The sequence below is a fragment of the Lepidochelys olivacea genome (assembly GCF_965140295.1).
Source record: "Lepidochelys olivacea isolate rLepOli2 genome assembly, chromosome: 8".
Classification (NCBI taxonomy): Eukaryota; Metazoa; Chordata; order Testudines; family Cheloniidae; genus Lepidochelys; species Lepidochelys olivacea.
This window is the reverse complement of record NC_140418.1, coordinates 44515615-44534733: the sequence shown is the minus strand read 5'-3', so window position 1 is coordinate 44534733 and position 19119 is coordinate 44515615. Positions and strand designations below refer to the sequence as shown.

Here is a 19119-nt window from a genome sequence, read left to right as displayed (position 1 = left end):
TTACTACCATAGCCTACTTCATTTGGAGAAGTTTGCAAAGTCTCTTAATTTCTTGCTGGGTGTGTTTTAATGAATAGGGATACGTGTTAGACAAATCTCCTGACTTTACCATGAGACAGGGAAGAATACTTAAGAATTGAGAGAAATTTTATAACTATCAAAACAGGCAAGACAAATACATTTTTAAATGTAGCATATACAAGTGTCATTTTACATTGGCGCCAAGGACAGGGACAGAGCTAACAATCTAAAGCCATCATTCCAGTAGACAAGTCTACAAGATCGGTACACCAAATCAAAATAACATTTTATTAATACTGACTCTTTTCTATCTCTTTGTTCAGAAGAAGGCATTCAAAAGAAGAGGCTGAACCAGAGATGCTAAATCTGTCTCTGCAACAGCATTTGAGAGATGGATCTGGAGAATCACTAATCTCCCTTGGGTGAATATTACTACCATACATGCTTAGAACCCTATCTGGAAACTTCATACATTTAAATCATTTCCCTGAAAGCTTAGCTCTTTGCTATTTGTCTGAGTTATTTCTGCAAAAAATGAAACTTTCTTAAAAGGACATTGTCAATTTTTAAAATAATTCACTAATTTAAGAAAATTCAGTTTATGATACAGCTCTGTAAAGCTGTAAAACGTGAACTTTTAAACACAAATCTTCCCGAAAAACATGAAGTGTTTTTCTGTTCCTCTGTCGTTTATAAAGGATGGGTTCAGGAAGAGAAAAATCTGACGGTATAGTTAGTTTCTTTACTTCTGGCTATCTAAGACGTTACTTTCACTTCAGTAGGCACAACATTTTCAGACAGATGTGAATCTCAATTTGATGGTGTCCCTTATGAATGTGTGTAGAACATTTTTACACTTTTAAATTCAAAACTTGAGCATAACTCCTACTGTTTTAAATACTACAGCCAGCTTCCATCAGAGAGCAAGCAAAGGGCATTTCAGCTCCAAAAATGGAAGTTTCACAAAGTTGAACATGTTTGAAATAAAGGATAACAACAGAAACTGTTAAGTGCATCTACCAATAGCAGTCATCAGTACCACAGCAAAGTTGTTTCTAGGGCAAATAGGAAATTGCCTGTTTCAGAGAACTAGCCATTTTGCACTCACTTGAAAGGCAGTCATTAATGTTGCTATCACAGTCTCCTCCAGTGAAGCCTGGGCGGCATTCACACAAGTAACTGCCTTGAGTGTTATGGCACACAGCATGATTCTTGCAAGGCTTTGACACACACTCATCTATATCCACTGTACATCTCTGACCTGAAACAAGAAAGGTTTTAGAACAAGACCTTGGAGGTTAAGATTCCAGTGATGCTGCTGCTTAAACTCAGAATGGATGAGTGTCCCTCCCCATCCCATTACCTTCCCAGCCAGCAACACACTGGCAGGTGTAGCCCTCTGAGTCAGGAGATTCTTGGCAGATTCCAGAGTTCTCACATGGATCAGGAGAGCAGGGAGACAGCACAAGCTGGCAGTTCACTCCTACAAGAGGAAACGAGAGAGGAAAATTGTTAAGGGCTTATTATACCTAAGAAGGAAAAATGAAGAGATTATAATCCAAAGGATTATCCAGAGGGAAGTGGACTGTAATCCATGCTGGAGGAGGGGAAGATCACTGCTGTTCTACCTGGTGTTGGCTACAAGAGGTGGTTAAATCACTGTGACCCAAATAGTCTGAGGTATTTTGGGGGAAGGAGAGAGGACAGGAGGCTACAGCAGTCAGTCACCCAGGGCGATGGGTCTGGAGCAGATAGCAGGTTTAGAGAGGAACCTCTGGGTGACCTAGACAGGCTGTGAGCAGCTTAGTAGTGGAGAGGTGGCAGCATTTAAAAGAGAGAGGTAGAGTCTGTCTGTTTCACTCAGACAGACCCCATACTCATGATGCTGGGGGTTAGGGAAAGTTTTAGTATTTTGCTCTCCTGTTATTATTCCCTTACTTCCCATCCTTTTACTTCCTCCTCTGCTAGCATTACGTTCCTGCTACACTTTTCAGTTCTGACATTTTCATTTTCCTCTTTTCTCATCCTTTTGATATTTGGCCAGGTCTGTGTATGTGACATGATTGTCAGAAGAAACTAACCAAGCCAAGTCACATGCAGACTCTTAAAAGCTGTTCATTTTTGTGTGCAACACACTGAACGTTTAAGTGAAAGTTTAGCTTTCATAGCAATGCATCCGATGAAGTGAGCTGTAGCTCACGAAAGCTTATGCTCAAATAAATTTGTTAGTCTCTAAGGTGCCACACGTACTCCCTTTCTTTTTGCGAATACAGACTAACATGGCTGCTACTCTGAAACATAGCAAGGGATGCGTTTCTGTGGCAAATGCCTCTGCTGCGGAATGGTAAAAATATCTGGTGCTCAGAATGCAAGCTCCTGTGATTGATTGAGTCTGCACACCATATTCAGAGAAATGTGGGGCTGGAAAGGACTCCAAAAGGTCAGCTAGTCCAGCCCGCTATGCTGAGGGTGCTTCTGACTCTGGTTGAATCTACAGCTGCCCCTTGACAGCACCAGTGGTCACAGGGTGATCAGACAGCAAGTGTAAAAAATCGGGACACTTTTGTTTTTCAGGGGCTGGGTGATATAGTTGCCTATATAAGACAAAGCCCCTAATAGCAGGGCGGTCCCAATATTATCGGGACGTCTGGTCACTCTAAATGGTCAGGAGTGCTTTCATTTGTCTCAGCAAGAACATTATGACTTTTCCAGATATCACCATCTCCACAAGTATCTTTGCCTTTGTCACAGGAAGACTGTATTTTGCAATGTTCTCCACACTGGGCTACTCCTGAAAACCACTATAAAACTTCATAGGGTACAGAATGAGACCATCTGCTTACTGAGTGCTCTGTAGATAGAACATGTGCTCTGTAGTCTGCATTAAATTTCTATGCATTTCCAGCTTGTGGTTCAAGTGTTTTTGACATAGTCCTAAATTATTTGGGCTTTGGTTACCTTCAAAGTCAACTGTCGGACACGCCATTTTTATGTTCCTAATTCACCAGTCACATACTCTGGTTAAAAAACCAGTCCAGTGCGTTAAACCTTGTCAAGACCTATTCAATTAAGTTAAGTAGCCACTTTTAAGACAAGAGATGTGGAAATAGTTAATAGGTGTTAATGTGGTGAAAATTCTTATGAGTCTCATTGCTCAAGAGTTAATTGTGCCAACCACCTCCAATGTGGGAAAAATGCCTGAGGAGGCCATAGGTCAGACCTCTAATGTCTGCAGTGGAAAGGGCTTTTAATTTAGAGGGAGTGCCAAAATTGGTGCTCTAATAGAGAACAAGTCTGAACCATAATTACGGAGAAACTCCCTGCTCTTTGTAATAGACTTACAAACACTATTTTTTGACAGGAATTACACCTATAATTGTATCATGCCTATATTATCAGATTGTTTTCAATTCAAATATCACTCGAATTTTAAATTTCAGAGGATGGTATTGAGATTATCCCTCATGTTTCATTTAGTTTAGTAAGAAGATTGTTGCACTAAGATGCAATAAAATGGAAGACAACAGAGCTCAAAAAGTCATCCTTCAAGTTCACCTTTGAATCCTTTCCTGCAGGTACATCTGTATCCATTCACCAGACTGTCACAAATTCCTCCATTCTGGCATGGGTTTGACAGACATGCGTTCTCTTCTACTTCACAGTCTGTTCCAACCCAACCAACGTCACAGAGACATATGTATCTGAAAGAAAATAGCATGTTTCAGTACTATTCTGAAGGTAGGCAGGTAGATAACCTGAAAGGGGAGGGACATGGAGATGATTTTTTGTTAGAAAGATTCATGAATCATTTTTACCTTAGTCACACCAGTGATACAATTTCCTTAATATTAAAACCAACCCAATCTTTAAAGCTACATGCCCAGTATTAGTTATCTTAATAAAATACAGCTTTTTTCCACATCACGCTTTTCTTGGCAAGCCATCTCAAAATGTTTAGTAGAAGCTAAAGAAATGACAAGGTACAAGCAAGGAAGAAAGATGGCTTTCAAATCCAAATAGAGAGAGCTGATGAAGTGAAGCGATTCCAGATGAAAGCAGCCAAGAGAAGTGGCAATCCACTCCATCAAATTCCAAAGCTTAATAAAGGACAGCAACACTCCATTCACAGGACAAGGAATCAAGGATCTGGTGAATCATTATCTTTCTACTCTAGCCTCAACCACTGACACAATGCCCCTCCCCTCACATCACCCACACAGATCTCCTTGGTTTTCTGGCATCCTGTGCCAAATGAAGAGGGGCAGAAACTCAAGAGATGATGGCAGAAAATTAAGGTTGAGAGAAAGAATTTCTTTAAGCCTAGGCTGAGGCTGCATTACAGATCAAGAGAATCTTCCTATGAGCTTCCATAGTAGCTGCCCTAAGGAGCTATCCAGGGTGGTAATCAGGTTAATCAATTCTGAGTGCTTACAGCCTGCACCAGAGCCCAGAACTAAGTGCTGCAAAGAACCATCATCCTGCTGTGCTACAAAGATCACTCACATTTGAATGGTGTTGTCAGATGCCACTGGTGTGGTGCTCTGCTCTGTCCAATGTGGATAACAGTCAGCTATGTGCATGTGTTCCCTCTGTGTGCTGCCCCAGCTCTGCGCAGATAGCTGACACAGCAGACCCCGAGAGAACCCCCAATGACCACAGACTCCGATAAGGTACGAAGGCACCCAGCCAAGTTTATTGTTAAACGAAACACAGTCTTTAGCTCCCCGGATCAGATGTCTACAGTTCTGCTAGTACATATGTGCTCCCTGACAATGGACACTCCATTGCCCCCTAGGCCGGACAAAGACACTGCCCCAGGGATGTACAAACAAGTTACACATCACTCCTGACATATTGAGGTGCAACCCCTCTACTTAACAAGGTACAACCCCTCTAAGTAGCAAGGTGCTGCCTCTCACCTTGTACATGTTGTTTCGAACAAAACAACTCTATCCATCATATAACCCTTTTGCCCCCGTCTTTAGGATGGGTCAGCTTGTTCCTTGTTCTATATGTGGAATGTGAAAGTATTGGAGTGTTCTGATATCTAGTGTCCAGTACCTTTTAGCAGCATCAGCCCTTTCCTTGCCAGTTTCTGTGAGCAGGGCCTGCCTCTGGCTCACAGCTTAACTTTGCTTTATGTTAGCGAAGTCTTGACCATTACTTTAGCTCAGGCTTTAGACCTTATACTGGGCCTCTGATACAAGGGCTTATGTTTCAGGGCCTCATCTTACTACAAACAGCTTCTCAAACAACATGGGCCCTCTCCACCTGTACCCAACAAACAACAGCCTGCCTGCATTCTGGGAGTGAAGCAGATTCACTCCTTAAGGAAGACTGGAAACCCTAAAGGAGCTTGAACCCACCCCAGGCTTATGAAAGAGACTCATGGTGCCACTCCTGACCAAAATACCCAATGACTCAGTCAGAGAAGGAATCTTTCCTTTCTCCTTCAAGCATGCAATAGTGTGACCAGTACTGAAGAAACCTGCCCTGGACACATTGGTTCTAGCTGGGCACTGTCTAGTATCAATCTCCCACTCCTGAGCAAGCTCGTAGCGTCGCTAGCCACAGGCCATCTAACTGAAGCTAATATTCCAGACCTGGCACAATCTGGATTCGGGGCAGGATATGGGTCTGAAATTGCTTCAGTGGCACTGCTGGATGAACTCCTGCTGTCAGTGGATAGAGGGCAGTCATCCAATCTCAGCCTCCTGGGTCTCTGCAGCATTCCCCATGGCCAGCCATGAGATACTGCAGTTCTGCCTAAGAGACATGATGGGTCCAGGGGAGCACACTAAAATGGTTTAAATCCATCCGATAGGGACATAAACAGTAACAGGAAACTGCACTGCTGCATCTACAGAAGTTCCAAAAGGATCAATTCACTCTCTAGTCTTATTTAACACCTATACGGAGCCATCTGAACAGATAAAGAGGACATAGATTCTTGTGCCAGTAATATGCCGACAATACAGTTCTATTTATCCTTCACCATACACCAGTACCACCAAGATGGCCCAGTGCTTGGATGAGATCAGCTCATGGATGAAGAACAGCTGGCTGAAACTGAACCCGGGCAAGACAGAGGTGATGTTAGGAGCAGAGAAAAGCATTCTGAAGAGCTTTCAGCCACAATGCAGTCTCCTCTGATTGAAGGTTCACAATTATTTGATTCAGTCTGTTTAGGAGGGCTCTTATGTTCTTCCCGGACCCTAGGCTCTTACCTAGCAGCATATGCAAGTAATGCTTTGTGTCACCATCTCTGGTTGGCTAGGAGACTCTGCCCCATCTTGGCAGACGATGACCTCGCCCCTGTTGTACATGCTTTTACCACCCCTTGGCTGGACTGCAACAATGTGACATATCTGGGCATAAAGCTCTCAGCCCCTATGAAACTCCAGCTAGTACAGAACACTGCAGTGCCTCTCAACAATACGGGATACCGCAAGACCACTAAATCTGTCCTCTGCTCTCTATGCTGACTTCCCCTAGAATATCCAGTTCTCATCCTTATCTTAAAGGTGCACAAGGGCTCAGAACCAGAATATCGAAAAGATGACCTAAAGATCCAGGATGAAAACCGAGGTCAACAACTCTACTCCTCAGGCACAACAAAACACTTTACAATTGAGGTAAAGTTTGTCTGTGTGCCAGGCAGAACTTTCTCAAGGGCCAGTCTAAGAGTTTGGAAAGAAATCCCGCAGGAACTAAGGACCATCCCAGACCACTCCAAGGGTGAGTCACACTTCACCTGTATTCTCTAATATAAACACACAGCCACATGTACAATAAAAACCCTACCAAAACTAAGCACTGCACTGCACACACAATTTTTCTCCGGGGGAGAGATGAGAGAACAAAGCACATATGAGACACAGCACTTAATGTACTACTAGAAGGTGCTCAGATACTACGATGATAAGCATGGCATAAGAATCTATAAAGAATGGCAGGGGCAAGATTGTATGACCAGCCAGAGGCTCTGTATTAGAATAGCACAGAAAACTACCTGGGATGAGCTGCAGCTAGCCCCTGGTGACTGTGACGTGGCCATGATAAGCTGCAATATAAACAAGTTTGGACAGTTGTCTAATTAAGAAATAAACTGGGGAGAACCAGAATCTTCACAGCAGATGATATTTAGGGTATTTATTGAAAAACTGTCATTCAAAGGTGTTTAGAGAAGCTGTGACTGCTCATTAACAATAAGCCCAATGGGCAACCAACCAATAAGAGAACCAAGCAGGAACAAAAAGGTCAATTTTCTTCATTGCAAATGACACATTTAGCATATGGCACTCCAGATGCAAGGAAGAAATCCCATCAAAACCAACTACTTTCAAGCACAGAAACGCTCCATATGTGTCAGTGCCCTCCTGCTCTTATCACTCAACAGTGGTCAAGGCCTGAGGCAGATTTTTCCATAAAAAACATTGGAGAGAAGTGTTTAGAAACTGGTCTTAAAAATAAAGATTTTATAGTCAAAAAGCCCAAACCTACTGAATACTTTGCATGTATATAGCATTTTGTACACGAGGATCTCAAAGCACTAAACACGATGCTGGAACTCACCCACTGACATCATTTGTGCAGTTTCCATGTACACAAGGGTTACTAAGACATTCATCAGCTTGTGAGTGACAGCTGGGTTGATGGAAGCCTTCAGGACACAGACACCGAAATCCATTCATTTCATTTACACATGTTCCACCATTATGACAGGGACTGGAGATGCATTCATCAATATCAATATTACACCTTGGACCTGAAAAGAATATTACTTGTTAACGAGTATTTCTCACACACAACTTTACCATGCATACATACAGAAACATTTGTCAAGATTCAGTGACTCATCATCAATACAAAGTTAACATACGGCAAGGTACAACAGCTTTGACTCAGGTTTAAGACTATGGGAGTTTAAAGCATTCAACATTTTTGAAAGATAGGGGTGTTGGTATCAGGAGCAGAGCATCTACATCTCATAGGCCTTCTGGAACAGTTAAAGAGCTACAACAGAATTGCCACAGGAACAAAATTATATACATTCTTTAGGAGGATTGAAAATTATGTAATTGTACTTTGCCTGGTGGCATCTTAAAAAGACTAACAGATTTATTCGTTACTAACAGCCGTGTTAGTCTGTATCCACAAAAACAACAAACAGTCCAGTGGCACCTTAAAGACTAACAGATTTATTTGTTAAATAAATCTGCTAGTCTTTAAGGTGCCACTGGACTGTTGTTTTTGTGGATACAGACTAACATGGCTACCCCCTGATACTTGTACTATGGCTGGTGCAACCTTCCTGGGTTTATCAGATAGGCAGTTACCGTTTCCACATTTCAGTATTTCTTGAATCCCCACCCATTCCTTCCATAATGCCTGCAGTGCATCTAGATCTTGTGTATATTAAATAAAAGAGTATACTGCTTCTTATTTTCCCTAACCCCTGCCTACTTGCCATCTATGCTTAGACTGCAAGTTCCTCAAGTGTCTGTTCCTTCCTGTGAGTCTGCAAAGTGACTGGCATAGATTGGGCACTACAATAAGTTTAAAAAAACCCAACGTTCCAGGCCTTAAAAAGTGAATCATCTATTTCACACTCCAGCTCGTGCCCTTGACCTGAAGGAAACTGCAGGTCCTGAATACTGGAATATTCTGATTCACAAGTGTGCTGAAGTATTTTAACAGCACAGCAGCAGGAAGGTCAATGGGCGACTAACATGGCACCCAAAGCTAGAGGAGGTCCAAAGGCAAGAGTGGTCAGGAACAAGAAATATGGGCTGGATGAATGGACTATAAGGTGGAGAGAAAGCTGGCTAGATTGTTGGGCTCAATGGGTAGTGATCAATGGCTCCATGTCTAGTTGGCAGCCGGTATCAAGGGGAGTGCCCCAAGGGTCGGTCCTGGGGCCGTTTTTTTCATTAATGAACTGGAGGATGGCGTGGATTGCATCCTCAGCAAGTTTGCAGATGACACTAAACTGGGAGGAGAGGTAGATACACTGGAGAGTAGGGATAGGATACAGAGGGACCTAGACAAATTAGAGGATTGGGCCAAAAGAAATCTGATGAGGTTCAAGAAGGACAAGTGCAGAGCCCTGCACTTAGGACGGAAGAATCCCATGCACAGCTACAGACTAGGGATCGAATGGCTAGGCAGCAGTTCTGCAGAAAAGGACCTAGGGGTTACAGTGAACGAGAAGCTGGATATGAGTCAACAGTGTGCCCTTGTTGCCAAGAAGGCCAATGGCATTTTGGGATGTATAAATAGGGGCATTGCCAGCAGGTCGAGGGATGTGATCGTTCCCCTCTGTTCGACATTGGTGAGGCCTCATCTGGAGTACTGTGTCCAGTTTTGGGCCCCACACTACAAGAAGGATGTGGAAAAATTGGAACGCATCCAGCGGAAGGCAACAAAAATGATTAGGGGACTGGAACACATGACTTATGAGGAGAGGCTGAGGGAACTGGGATTGTTTAGTCTGCAGAAGAGAAGAACGAGGGGGGATTTGATAGCTGCTTTCAACTACCTGAAAGGGGGTTCCAAAGAGGATGGATCTAGACTGTTCTCAGTGGTACCAGATAACAGAACAAGGAGTAATGGTCTCAAGTTGCAGTGGGGGAGGTCTAGGTTGGATATCAGGAAAAACTTTTTCACTAGGAGGGTGGTGAAGCACTGGAATGGGCTACCTAGGGAGGTGGTGGATTCTCCTTCCTTAAAGGTTTTTAAACTCAGGCTTGACAAAGCCCTGGCTGGGATGATTTAGTTGGGGATTTTTCCTGCTTTGAGCAGGGGGTTGGACTAGATGACCTCCTGAGGTCCCTTCCAACCCTGATATTCTATGATACCTCATTCCCTTTGGGCTTAGTTATGCCTCCATATTTTTTTTTAAGTGAATTTCCTTCCTTCAGGTGGAAGTTAAAGAAGATTTGTCAATAGAACTGCATAAAATTAGTAATATCTTTTTGGGGCTATTTCTGAGAAGAGATTTTGGATTAGTTCTGATTGGAATCTTTCAGTAAAAATAGTGACATATTAGCTGAAGGGATTGTTTTAACAGGACATTCAGCATGTTCCCTCATGTGCATTAATTTTATGAATCCATTATGCAGTCTGGCTCACAGCAGGCAAAGCATGTACTGACCTTTTAGACAAAGACCATAGGACCTGAAGAAGAGCTCTGTGTAAGCTCAAAGGCTTGTCTCTCACCAGCAGAAGCTAGTCCAATAAAATATATTACCTTACCCACCTTGCCTCTCTAATATCATGGGACTAACCCAGCTACAACATTGCATAAAATATTAGGAGCATTGGGGCTGGTCTGCTGTGATGTTTAGTTCAGATCACTAAAACAATGGGCCAAAAATATTTCTTTCAATTAGCACATTTGCAGGATACAAATGATTTTAATACAAACAGAACAATTTAAACCATGAAATAAACTCCATCCAAGCAGGCTGGCTGATGGGGACTTCTGCACCAGTACTAGCTGGATAGTAGCTGTGCACATTATAAAACTAACGGAATGTTTCATATTTGCAGAAGGAAAGGGAAACATTTAATTTGTATACAAGTTGGCCCAATTTTCCAAGTTCTGTTCAAACAGAGACCCCTTGCTATGATGTACAACTTTATTGTTCCAATAAAGAAACTGTAAGTAAACCCACTGACTGGGACTTTGGATCATTATTTCTTATGAAGCTGAGTCATGTGAATTGGACTAAATAACCCCAAAAGAATTACAATTCATGGCACCAAGCTAGAACATTTCTTTAGCCAATGGGCAGAATGTGCGCTGAAATTAAGAGATACTGAGACTCATTAAGAATATGAATTATTTCTTGAGACATCAAATAGGCCATTTGCTATCAACGAACAAAGAATTTCTCTTAGAACAGGTGTTCCCAAACTTGGTTCGCGGCTTGTTCAGGGTAAGCCCCTGGTGCACCACGAGACGCTTTGTTTACCTGAGCATCTACAGTATGGCCGCTTGCAGCTCTCAGTGGCTGCAGTTCGCTGTTCCTGGCCAATGGGAGCTGCGGAAAGCAGTGCAGGCTAGGCCACCACTTCAGCTACCGTTTTCAGGTAAACAAAGTGTCTCGTGGCCCGCCAGGGGCTTACCCTGAACAAGCCATGAACCAAGTTTGGGAACCCCTGCCTTAGAAGGAAGAGACCATCCTCCTAGGGGAGAGATGATTATCTTCAAGGCAAAACTGAGGACAAATATCAGTTAAATGAAAGGTTTCAGAGTAACAGCCGTGTTAGCCTGTATTCGCAAAAAGAAAAGAAGGACTTGTGGCACCTTAGAGACTAACCAATTTATTTGAGCATAAGCTTTCGTGAGCTACAGCTCACTTGAAGTGTCACAAAAGCTTACGCTCAAATAAATTGGTTAGTCTCTAAGGTGCCACAAGTACTCTTTTCTTTTAGTTAAATGAAAGTACATTTTACCTGTAAATCCAGGCTTGCAGACACAATCGTAGCGATTAATGCCATCGATACAGACTCCATAAATGCAGGGGTTACTTGCACAGTCATCCAAGTTATTCTCACAGTTCACTCCTGCAAATAAATGTGATGAAATTCAAGTGAAAACCAGACCGACCCTAACATACAAACAACAATGCTATAAGTTTCCTGAAAACAGCCAAATTCAAATTGCAGTAGTCAAATTGCTTAGGCACGACAAGGGGATGCATATGATTAGATATCGTTGCGGAGAGTGGACCAGATGATATGTCTGGGGCGAGAAAGCAGAAGGAGACTCCGCTGGTTGGAAGGCATGAGATGCGCTGTCCTGAGGTTGGGGGTTCCACGACCACCACTCCCAAGAGGAGAAGGCGGGTGGTGGTGGTCGGGGACTCTCTCCTCCGGGGGACTGAGTCATCTATCTGCCGCCCTGACCGGGAAAACCGAGAAGTCTGCTGCTTGCCAGGGGCTAAGATTCGCGATGTGACGGAGAGACTGCCGAGACTCATCAAGCCCTCGGATCGCTACCCCTTCCTGCTTCTCCACGTGGGCACCAATGATACTGCCAAGAATGACCTTGAGCGGATCACTGCGGACTATGTGGCTCTAGGAAGAAGGATAAAGGAGTTGGAGGCGCAAGTGGTGTTCTCGTCCATCCTCCCCGTGGAAGGAAAAGGCCTAGGTAGGGAGCGTCGAATCGTGGAAGTCAACGAATGGCTACGCAGGTGGTGTCGGAGAGAAGGCTTTGGTTTCTTTGACCATGGGATGGTGTTCCATGAAGGAGGAGTGCTGGGCAGAGACGGGCTCCATCTTACGAAGAGAGGGAAGAGCATCTTTGCCAGCAGGCTGGCTAACCTAGTGAGGAGGGCTTTAAACTAGGTTCACCGGGGGAAGGAGACCAAAGCCCTGAGGTAAGTGGGAAAGCGGGATACCGGGAGGAAGCACAGGCAGGAATGTCTGTGAGGGGAGGGCTCCTGCCTCAGACTGAGAAAGAGGGACGATCAGCGAGTTATCTCAAGTGCCTATACACAAATGCAAGAAGCCTGGGAAACAAGCAGGGAGAACTGGAAGTCCTGGCACAGTCAAGGAATTATGATGTGATTGGAATAACAGAGACTTGGTGGGATAACTCACATGACTGGAGTACTGTCATGAATGGATATAAGCTGTTCAGGAAGGACGGGCAGGGCAGAAAAGGTGGGGGAGTTGCATTGTATGTAAGGGGGCAGTATGACTGCTCAGAGCTCCGGTATGAAACTGCAGAAAAACCTGAGAGTCTCTGGATTAAGTTTAGAAGTGTAAGCAACAAGGGTGATGTCGTGGTGGGAGTCTGCTATAGACCACCGGACCAGGGGGATGAGGTGGATGAGGCTTTCTTCCGGCAGCTCACGGAAGCTACTAGATCGCATGCCCTGATTCTCATGGGTGACTTTAATTTTCCTGATATCTGCTGGGAGAGCAATACAGCGGTGCATAGACAATCCAGGAAGTTTTTGGAAAGCGTAGGGGACAATTTCCTGGCGCAAGTGCTAGAGGAGCCAACTAGGGGGGGCGCTTTTCTTGACCTGCTGCTCACAAACCGGGTAGAATTAGTGGGGGAAGCAAAAGTGGATGGGAATCTGGGAGGCAGTGACCATGAGTTGGTTGAGTTCAGGATCCTGACGCAGGGAAGAAAGGTAAGCAGCAGGATAAGGACCCTGGACTTCAGGAAAGCAGACTTCGACTCCCTCAGGGAACGGATGGCCAGGATCCCCTGGGGGACTAACTTGAAGGGGAAAGGAGTCCAGGAGAGCTGGCTGTATTTCAAGGAATCCCTGTTGAGGTTACAGGGACAAACCATCCCAATGAGTCGAAAGAATAGTAAATATGGCAGGCGACCAGCTTGGCTTAATGGTGAAATCCTAGCGGATCTTAAACATAAAAAAGAAGCTTACAAGAAGTGGAAGGTTGGACATATGACCAGGGAAGAGTATAAAAATATTGCTCGGGCATGTAGGAATGAAATCAGGAGGGCCAAATCGCACCTGGAGCTGCAGCTAGCGAGAGATGTCAAGAGTAACAAGAAGGGTTTCTTCAGGTATGTTGCCAACAAGAAGAAAGCCAAGGAAAGTGTGGGCCCCTTACTGAATGAAGGAGGCAACCTAGTGACAGAGGATGTGGAAAAAGCTAATGTACTCAATGCTTTTTTTGCCTCTGTTTTCACTAACAAGGTCAGCTCCCAGACTGCTGCGCTGGGCATCACAAAATGCAGAAGAGATGGCCAGCCCTCTGTGGAGATAGAGGCGGTTAGGGACTATTTAGAAAAGCTGGACGTGCACAAGTCCATGGGGCCGGACGAGTTGCATCCGAGAGTGCTGAAGGAATTGGCGGCTGTGATTGCAGAGCCACTGGCCATTATCTTTGAAAACTCGTGGCGAACCGGGGAAGTCCCGGATGACTGGAAAAAGGCTAATGTAGTGCCAATCTTTAAAAAAGGGAAGAAGGAAGATCCTGGGAACTACAGGCCAGTCAGCCTCACCTCAGTCCCTGGAAAAATCATGGAGCAGGTCCTCAAAGAATCAATCCTGAAGCACTTGCATGAGAGGAAAGTGATCAGGAACAGCCAGCATGGATTCACCAAGGGAAGGTCATGCCTGACTAATCTAATCGCCTTTTATGATGAGATTACTGGTTCTGTGGATGAAGGGAAAGCAGTGGATGTCTTGTTTCTTGACTTTAGCAAAGCTTTTGACACGGTCTCCCATAGTATTCTTGTCAGCAAGTTAAGGAAGTATGGGCTGGATGAATGCACTATAAGGTGGGTAGAAAGCTGGCTAGATTGTCGGGCTCAACGGGTAGTGATCAATGGCTCCATGTCTAGTTGGCAGCCGGTATCAAGTGGAGTGCCCCAAGGGTCGGTCCTGGGGCTGGTTTTATTCAATATCTTCATAAATGATCTGGAGGATGGTGTGGATTGCACTCTCAGCAAATTTGCGGATGATACTAAACTGGGAGGAGTGGTAGATACGCTGGAGGGGAGGGATAGGATACAGAAGGACCTAGACCAATTGGAAGATTGGGCCAAAAGGAATCTGATGAGGTTCAATAAGGATAAGTGCAGGGTCCTGCACTTAGGACGGAAGAACCCAATGCACAGCTACAGACTAGGGACCGAATGGCTAGGCAGCAGTTCTGCGGAAAAGGACCTAGGGGTGACAGTGGACGAGAAGCTGGATATGAGTCAGCAGTGTGCCCTTGTTGCCAAGAAGGCCAATGGCATTTTGGGATGTATAAGTAGGGGCATAGCAAGGAGATCGAGGGACGTGATCGTTCCCCTCTATTCGACATTGGTGAGGCCTCATCTGGAGTACTGTGTCCAGTTTTGGGCCCCACACTTCAAGAAGGATGTGGATAAATTGGAGAGAGTCCAGCGAAGGGCAACAAAAATGATTAGGGGTCTGGAACACATGAGTTATGAGGAGAGGCTGAGGGAGCTGGGATTGTTTAGCCTGCAGAAGAGAAGAATGAGGGGGGATTTGATAGCTGCTTTCAACTACCTGAAAGGGGGTTCCAAAGAGGATGGCTCTAGACTGTTCTCAATGGTAGCAGATGACAGAACGAGGAGTAATGGTCTCAAGTTGCAGTGGGGGAGGTTTAGATTTGATATTAGGAAAAACTTTTTCACTAAGAGGGTGGTGAAACACTGGAATGCGTTATCTAGGGAGGTGGTAGAATCTCCTTCCTTAGAGGTTTTTAAGGTCAGGCTTGACAAAGCCCTGGCTGGGATTATTTAACTGGGAATTGGTCCTGCTTTGAGCAGGGGGTTGGACTAGATGACCTTCTGGGGTCCCTTCCAACCCTGATATTCTATGATTCTATGATTCTATATCAGCACGTGGTGCTCTGAGTCCTCGTCTACTAGTGTGGTGAAACTCCATTAAGGTGAATAGAGTCAATGAGTAACAGGAGAATTTGTTTCCTTGTATCTAATCAGCAGCCTTCCAGCATAAGAATCAGCCATTTTGGACACAAGAAAAATATTTTTGCTGTTTTACCTGTGTACAGTCTGAGAGGGACTGCCTCAATTCTGAGGATGGGGAAGAAGTGAATTAGTTGTAAGAGAGAATACTGCCCAAGTATACAGAGTACAACAAACACTACTTGTATTGTTACAGCAAAAACTGTAGCAAGAACAGTGGAGAGAAAAGTGTAGCTCTAACTAAATGTGCAAGTAAAGCTTTCAACAGCATCAAGTCTGATGCTGCAATATCTTGGATGTGTTATGGTGTACATTCCAGTTTGTTAATGTATGAAAGGCTAAACTCTTAACACTGAAATAAAAGTTGTTTCAAAGTGGCAGATTTCATGCCATTAAAGTCTGTAATTAAAAAAAAGAATTTTAGCAATGTAGTCCCATTGACTTCAATAGGATCATTTGTGAGAGTGACATTATATTACTGCCTAAGTGTTTGCAGGATCAGGGCCCTTTAATTCTCAATATTTTATTTTTTTCCCTATAGCAATTTTCCCAAACAGAATGCCCTTACTAATACTTAGATTAAAAAGGATGGGTCAAAGCCTTGTAGCATCCTTGACTCACAGATGTTCAATCCATTAGACAGTGGTGCTGGTTGCAAACACAGCATGAGCTATTTGTCTATCAATTTTATGTTTGTCTTCTCACTGTAAGGATGCTAATGAGGCCCTGGATTTGCACTTTGCAGCACAGATGAGCATTTTAAGTGTGAAATTTCTTAGTATTTCATATTTTACACTGATACTTCCTGCTAACAATTATCTAACTAAAGTACAAAAGACCCACTTTAGAAATTTAAGATTATAAAAAGGGAAGTAAATGACTAGCTACATGAAGATAAAAAATGATAATTTCTGATAAGAGTGTGACTTTTTTTAAAGTCTTGAGTTTTATCTGCCCTGCCATCTTATGCTTTATGTACCTGAAGTGCCCAGGAGACAGTTGCACTGATAGCCATTCACCAAGTCAATGCAGCGTCCTTCATTGAGGCAGGGGTTACTCTGGCATTCATCTACCTGCTCACTGCATATGGCACCCATGTACCCAGAATTGCAGACACAAGTGTACGAATCAATTCCATCCTGGCATTCACCATGGTGGCAAGGGTCAGGGTCACAGTTGTTGATATTCTCTTCACACAAAGTGCCAGTAAAACCTAAGAGAAAAATGAAGAGCCGTGATTAAGATGCTTAGAGATATATTATATGATGTCCTCTGCACTGAATATCAAACACAATAACACAGTGTTTGTCATAAACATAACGGAAGGGTAAACACCTTTAATACCTCCTGGCCAGAGGAAAAACCCCTTTCACCTGTAAAGGGTTAAGAAGCTAAGATAACCTCGCAGGCACCTGACCAAAATGACCAATGAGGAGACAAAATACTTTCAAAGCTGCGCAGGGGGAGGGGGGTGACAAAGGGTTCTCTCGGTCTGTGTGATGCATTTGCTGGGACCAGAGCAGGAATGCAGGTCAGAACTCCTGTAAAAAGTCAGTACGCAATCTAGTTAGATATGTGTTAGATTCTGTTTTGTTTAAATGGCTGATAAAATAAGTTGTGCTGAATGGAATGTATATTCCTGTTTTTGTATCATCTTGTAACTTAAGGTTTTGCCTAGAGGGACTCTCTATGTTTTGAATCTGATTACCCTGTAAGGTATTTACCATCCTGATTTTACAGAGGCAATTCTTTTACTTTTTCTTTAATTAAAATTCTTCTTTTAAGAACCTGATTACTTTTCATTGTTCTTAAGATCCAGGGGTTTGGGTCTGTGTTTACCTATGCAAATTGGTGAGGATTTTTATCAAGCCTTCCCCAGGAAAGGGGATATAGTGCTTGGGGGGATATTTGGGGGGGGGGGGGGGGAGACGTTTCCAAGTGGGCACTTCCCCTGCTCTTTGTGTAACACTTTGGTGGTGGCAGCGTTTAACCTAAGCTGGTATGAATAAGCTTAGGGGGTCTTTCATGCAGGTCCCCACATCTGTACCCTACAGTTCAGAGTGGAGAAGGAACCTTGGCAGTGTTCATCATAACAAATTAGCAAAATTGTATTCAGAATATACAGAACTGTTTGGGCACCTAACCTGTAACCCATCTCCCAACCCCAGAGAAGCCAACAGACCCTGTATGGTGCACAAAGCACAGTGTGCCACAGAAAAAGCTGCATAGATAATCTTTGCAACAGAGACGGATACCTAGAATGCATTCAAATCTGAGCAATTATGAGGAAAATGGGGAGGAAAATATTCAAATTACTATCAGAACTGTTTATTGACATCCATATGAAACAAACTGAAGACAATCCCTTCTCTTACTAGACTACGAGTAATAATACTAGATATTTCCACTATCCAGCAGCCCAGAGGGCTTAACTCTTGTCAATACAAGAAATTAATGCACAGGCCTTGAAAAAATTGACTTTTTCACTGAAGCTTTCCTGGAGGTCTGCAGAAAAGGTAAGTTTTAGCTCAAAAATCTTTTAGTCCTCATGGCTGGCAAGAACCTTTAAACACTCCAACCATGAGCCAATTGTAAGGTGATACACTGCTGTCTGCTAAAGGCTGCTGACATGCACCTCCTGTGCCTCTGCGCAGTAGAGAGTTCTCCATATTTAAATTTATTAATTAGAAAGCTGACTGAAAATATTATTACAATACTACAGCTATTAAATTTAATTACTATAAAGTGTCATACCGCACTGATTCATTCCTTTAAACTGAAGGAGGCAGGACAAGCATTTTTCACCCTGGCTTAGAATGATTTAGTCCTAGGTCTAGGAATTGCCAGGTACATTTTTCAGGCCCTGTTAATGCACTATTATAATGTGGGTGCCCTATAATTTGAGACATTTGGAATTACAGCAGACAAAGCCCTGGAGAACATAGTCGGGGATGATCCTTCACATGGAGCAGAATAGAGGAGTCCTGGTACAAAATCTTTTTTTCTATCTATAATGAATGATGCCATGCAAGACACTTGCTCTCAGTGTCTCCATCACAGAAATGGAGGGAAAGAGGAAGCCAGGGACATAGCAGTTCTTTAAACAGACACGCTAGTATTTCAACTGCATGGCCATTCACAGTTGCTTTCAGTCTCATTTCCTCAAAACTGCCCATGTTCATTGTACCCCATGTCTTTTTTCCTTTTCTGGGAAATCCAAAGTCTCTCTAGGGAAACAGGCCCCAGCCTGTGTGCCCAAAATCAGCACCTGCTTTTCAAGGTCCTGCATGTCCTCAATCTAGTTAGCACTCTGATCCGGTGTTGCCTTTTCCTGGCACTCCTTGAACAGCCCACCCTTCTCGTATTGCCGCTCCTCCTGGCACCCCTCCAGTCAGGTAGCCCTGTATTATATATGGCTGCAAACCCCTCTTTCCCCTCCCAGCAGCCTTTGCTAAAGATTAATAACTAAGGCTCCCCTTCACACTGAGTGAAAATCAGCTGGACCATGCCCTATCTTGAGTTAGGCACAGACTTTCCACAGCTGCTTGCAAGTCCAGAAAAGGTTTGGGTTTTTTGTTTTCCTAGTTTCAGAGTAACAGCCGTGTTAGTCTGTATTCGCAAAAAGAAAAGGAGTACTTGTGGCACCGTAGTCTCTAAGG

General features: G+C 43.8%; 1 protein-coding gene across 1 annotated transcript in view; it reads right to left on the bottom strand.

Annotated features, from left to right (window-relative positions):
- NOTCH2 (notch receptor 2) overlaps nt 1–19119 on the bottom strand; it is a 132794-nt gene that overhangs the window by 36386 nt on the left and 77289 nt on the right. The window contains exons 11-16 of the mRNA XM_084637742.1: nt 16440–16673; nt 11485–11595; nt 7597–7789; nt 3577–3722; nt 1385–1504; nt 1130–1282 (exon numbers count right to left, since the gene is read on the bottom strand). Of these exons, the coding sequence (XP_084493868.1) occupies nt 1130–1282; nt 1385–1504; nt 3577–3722; nt 7597–7789; nt 11485–11595; nt 16440–16673 (957 nt within the window). The remainder of the gene's footprint in view (nt 1–1129; nt 1283–1384; nt 1505–3576; nt 3723–7596; nt 7790–11484; nt 11596–16439; nt 16674–19119) is intronic.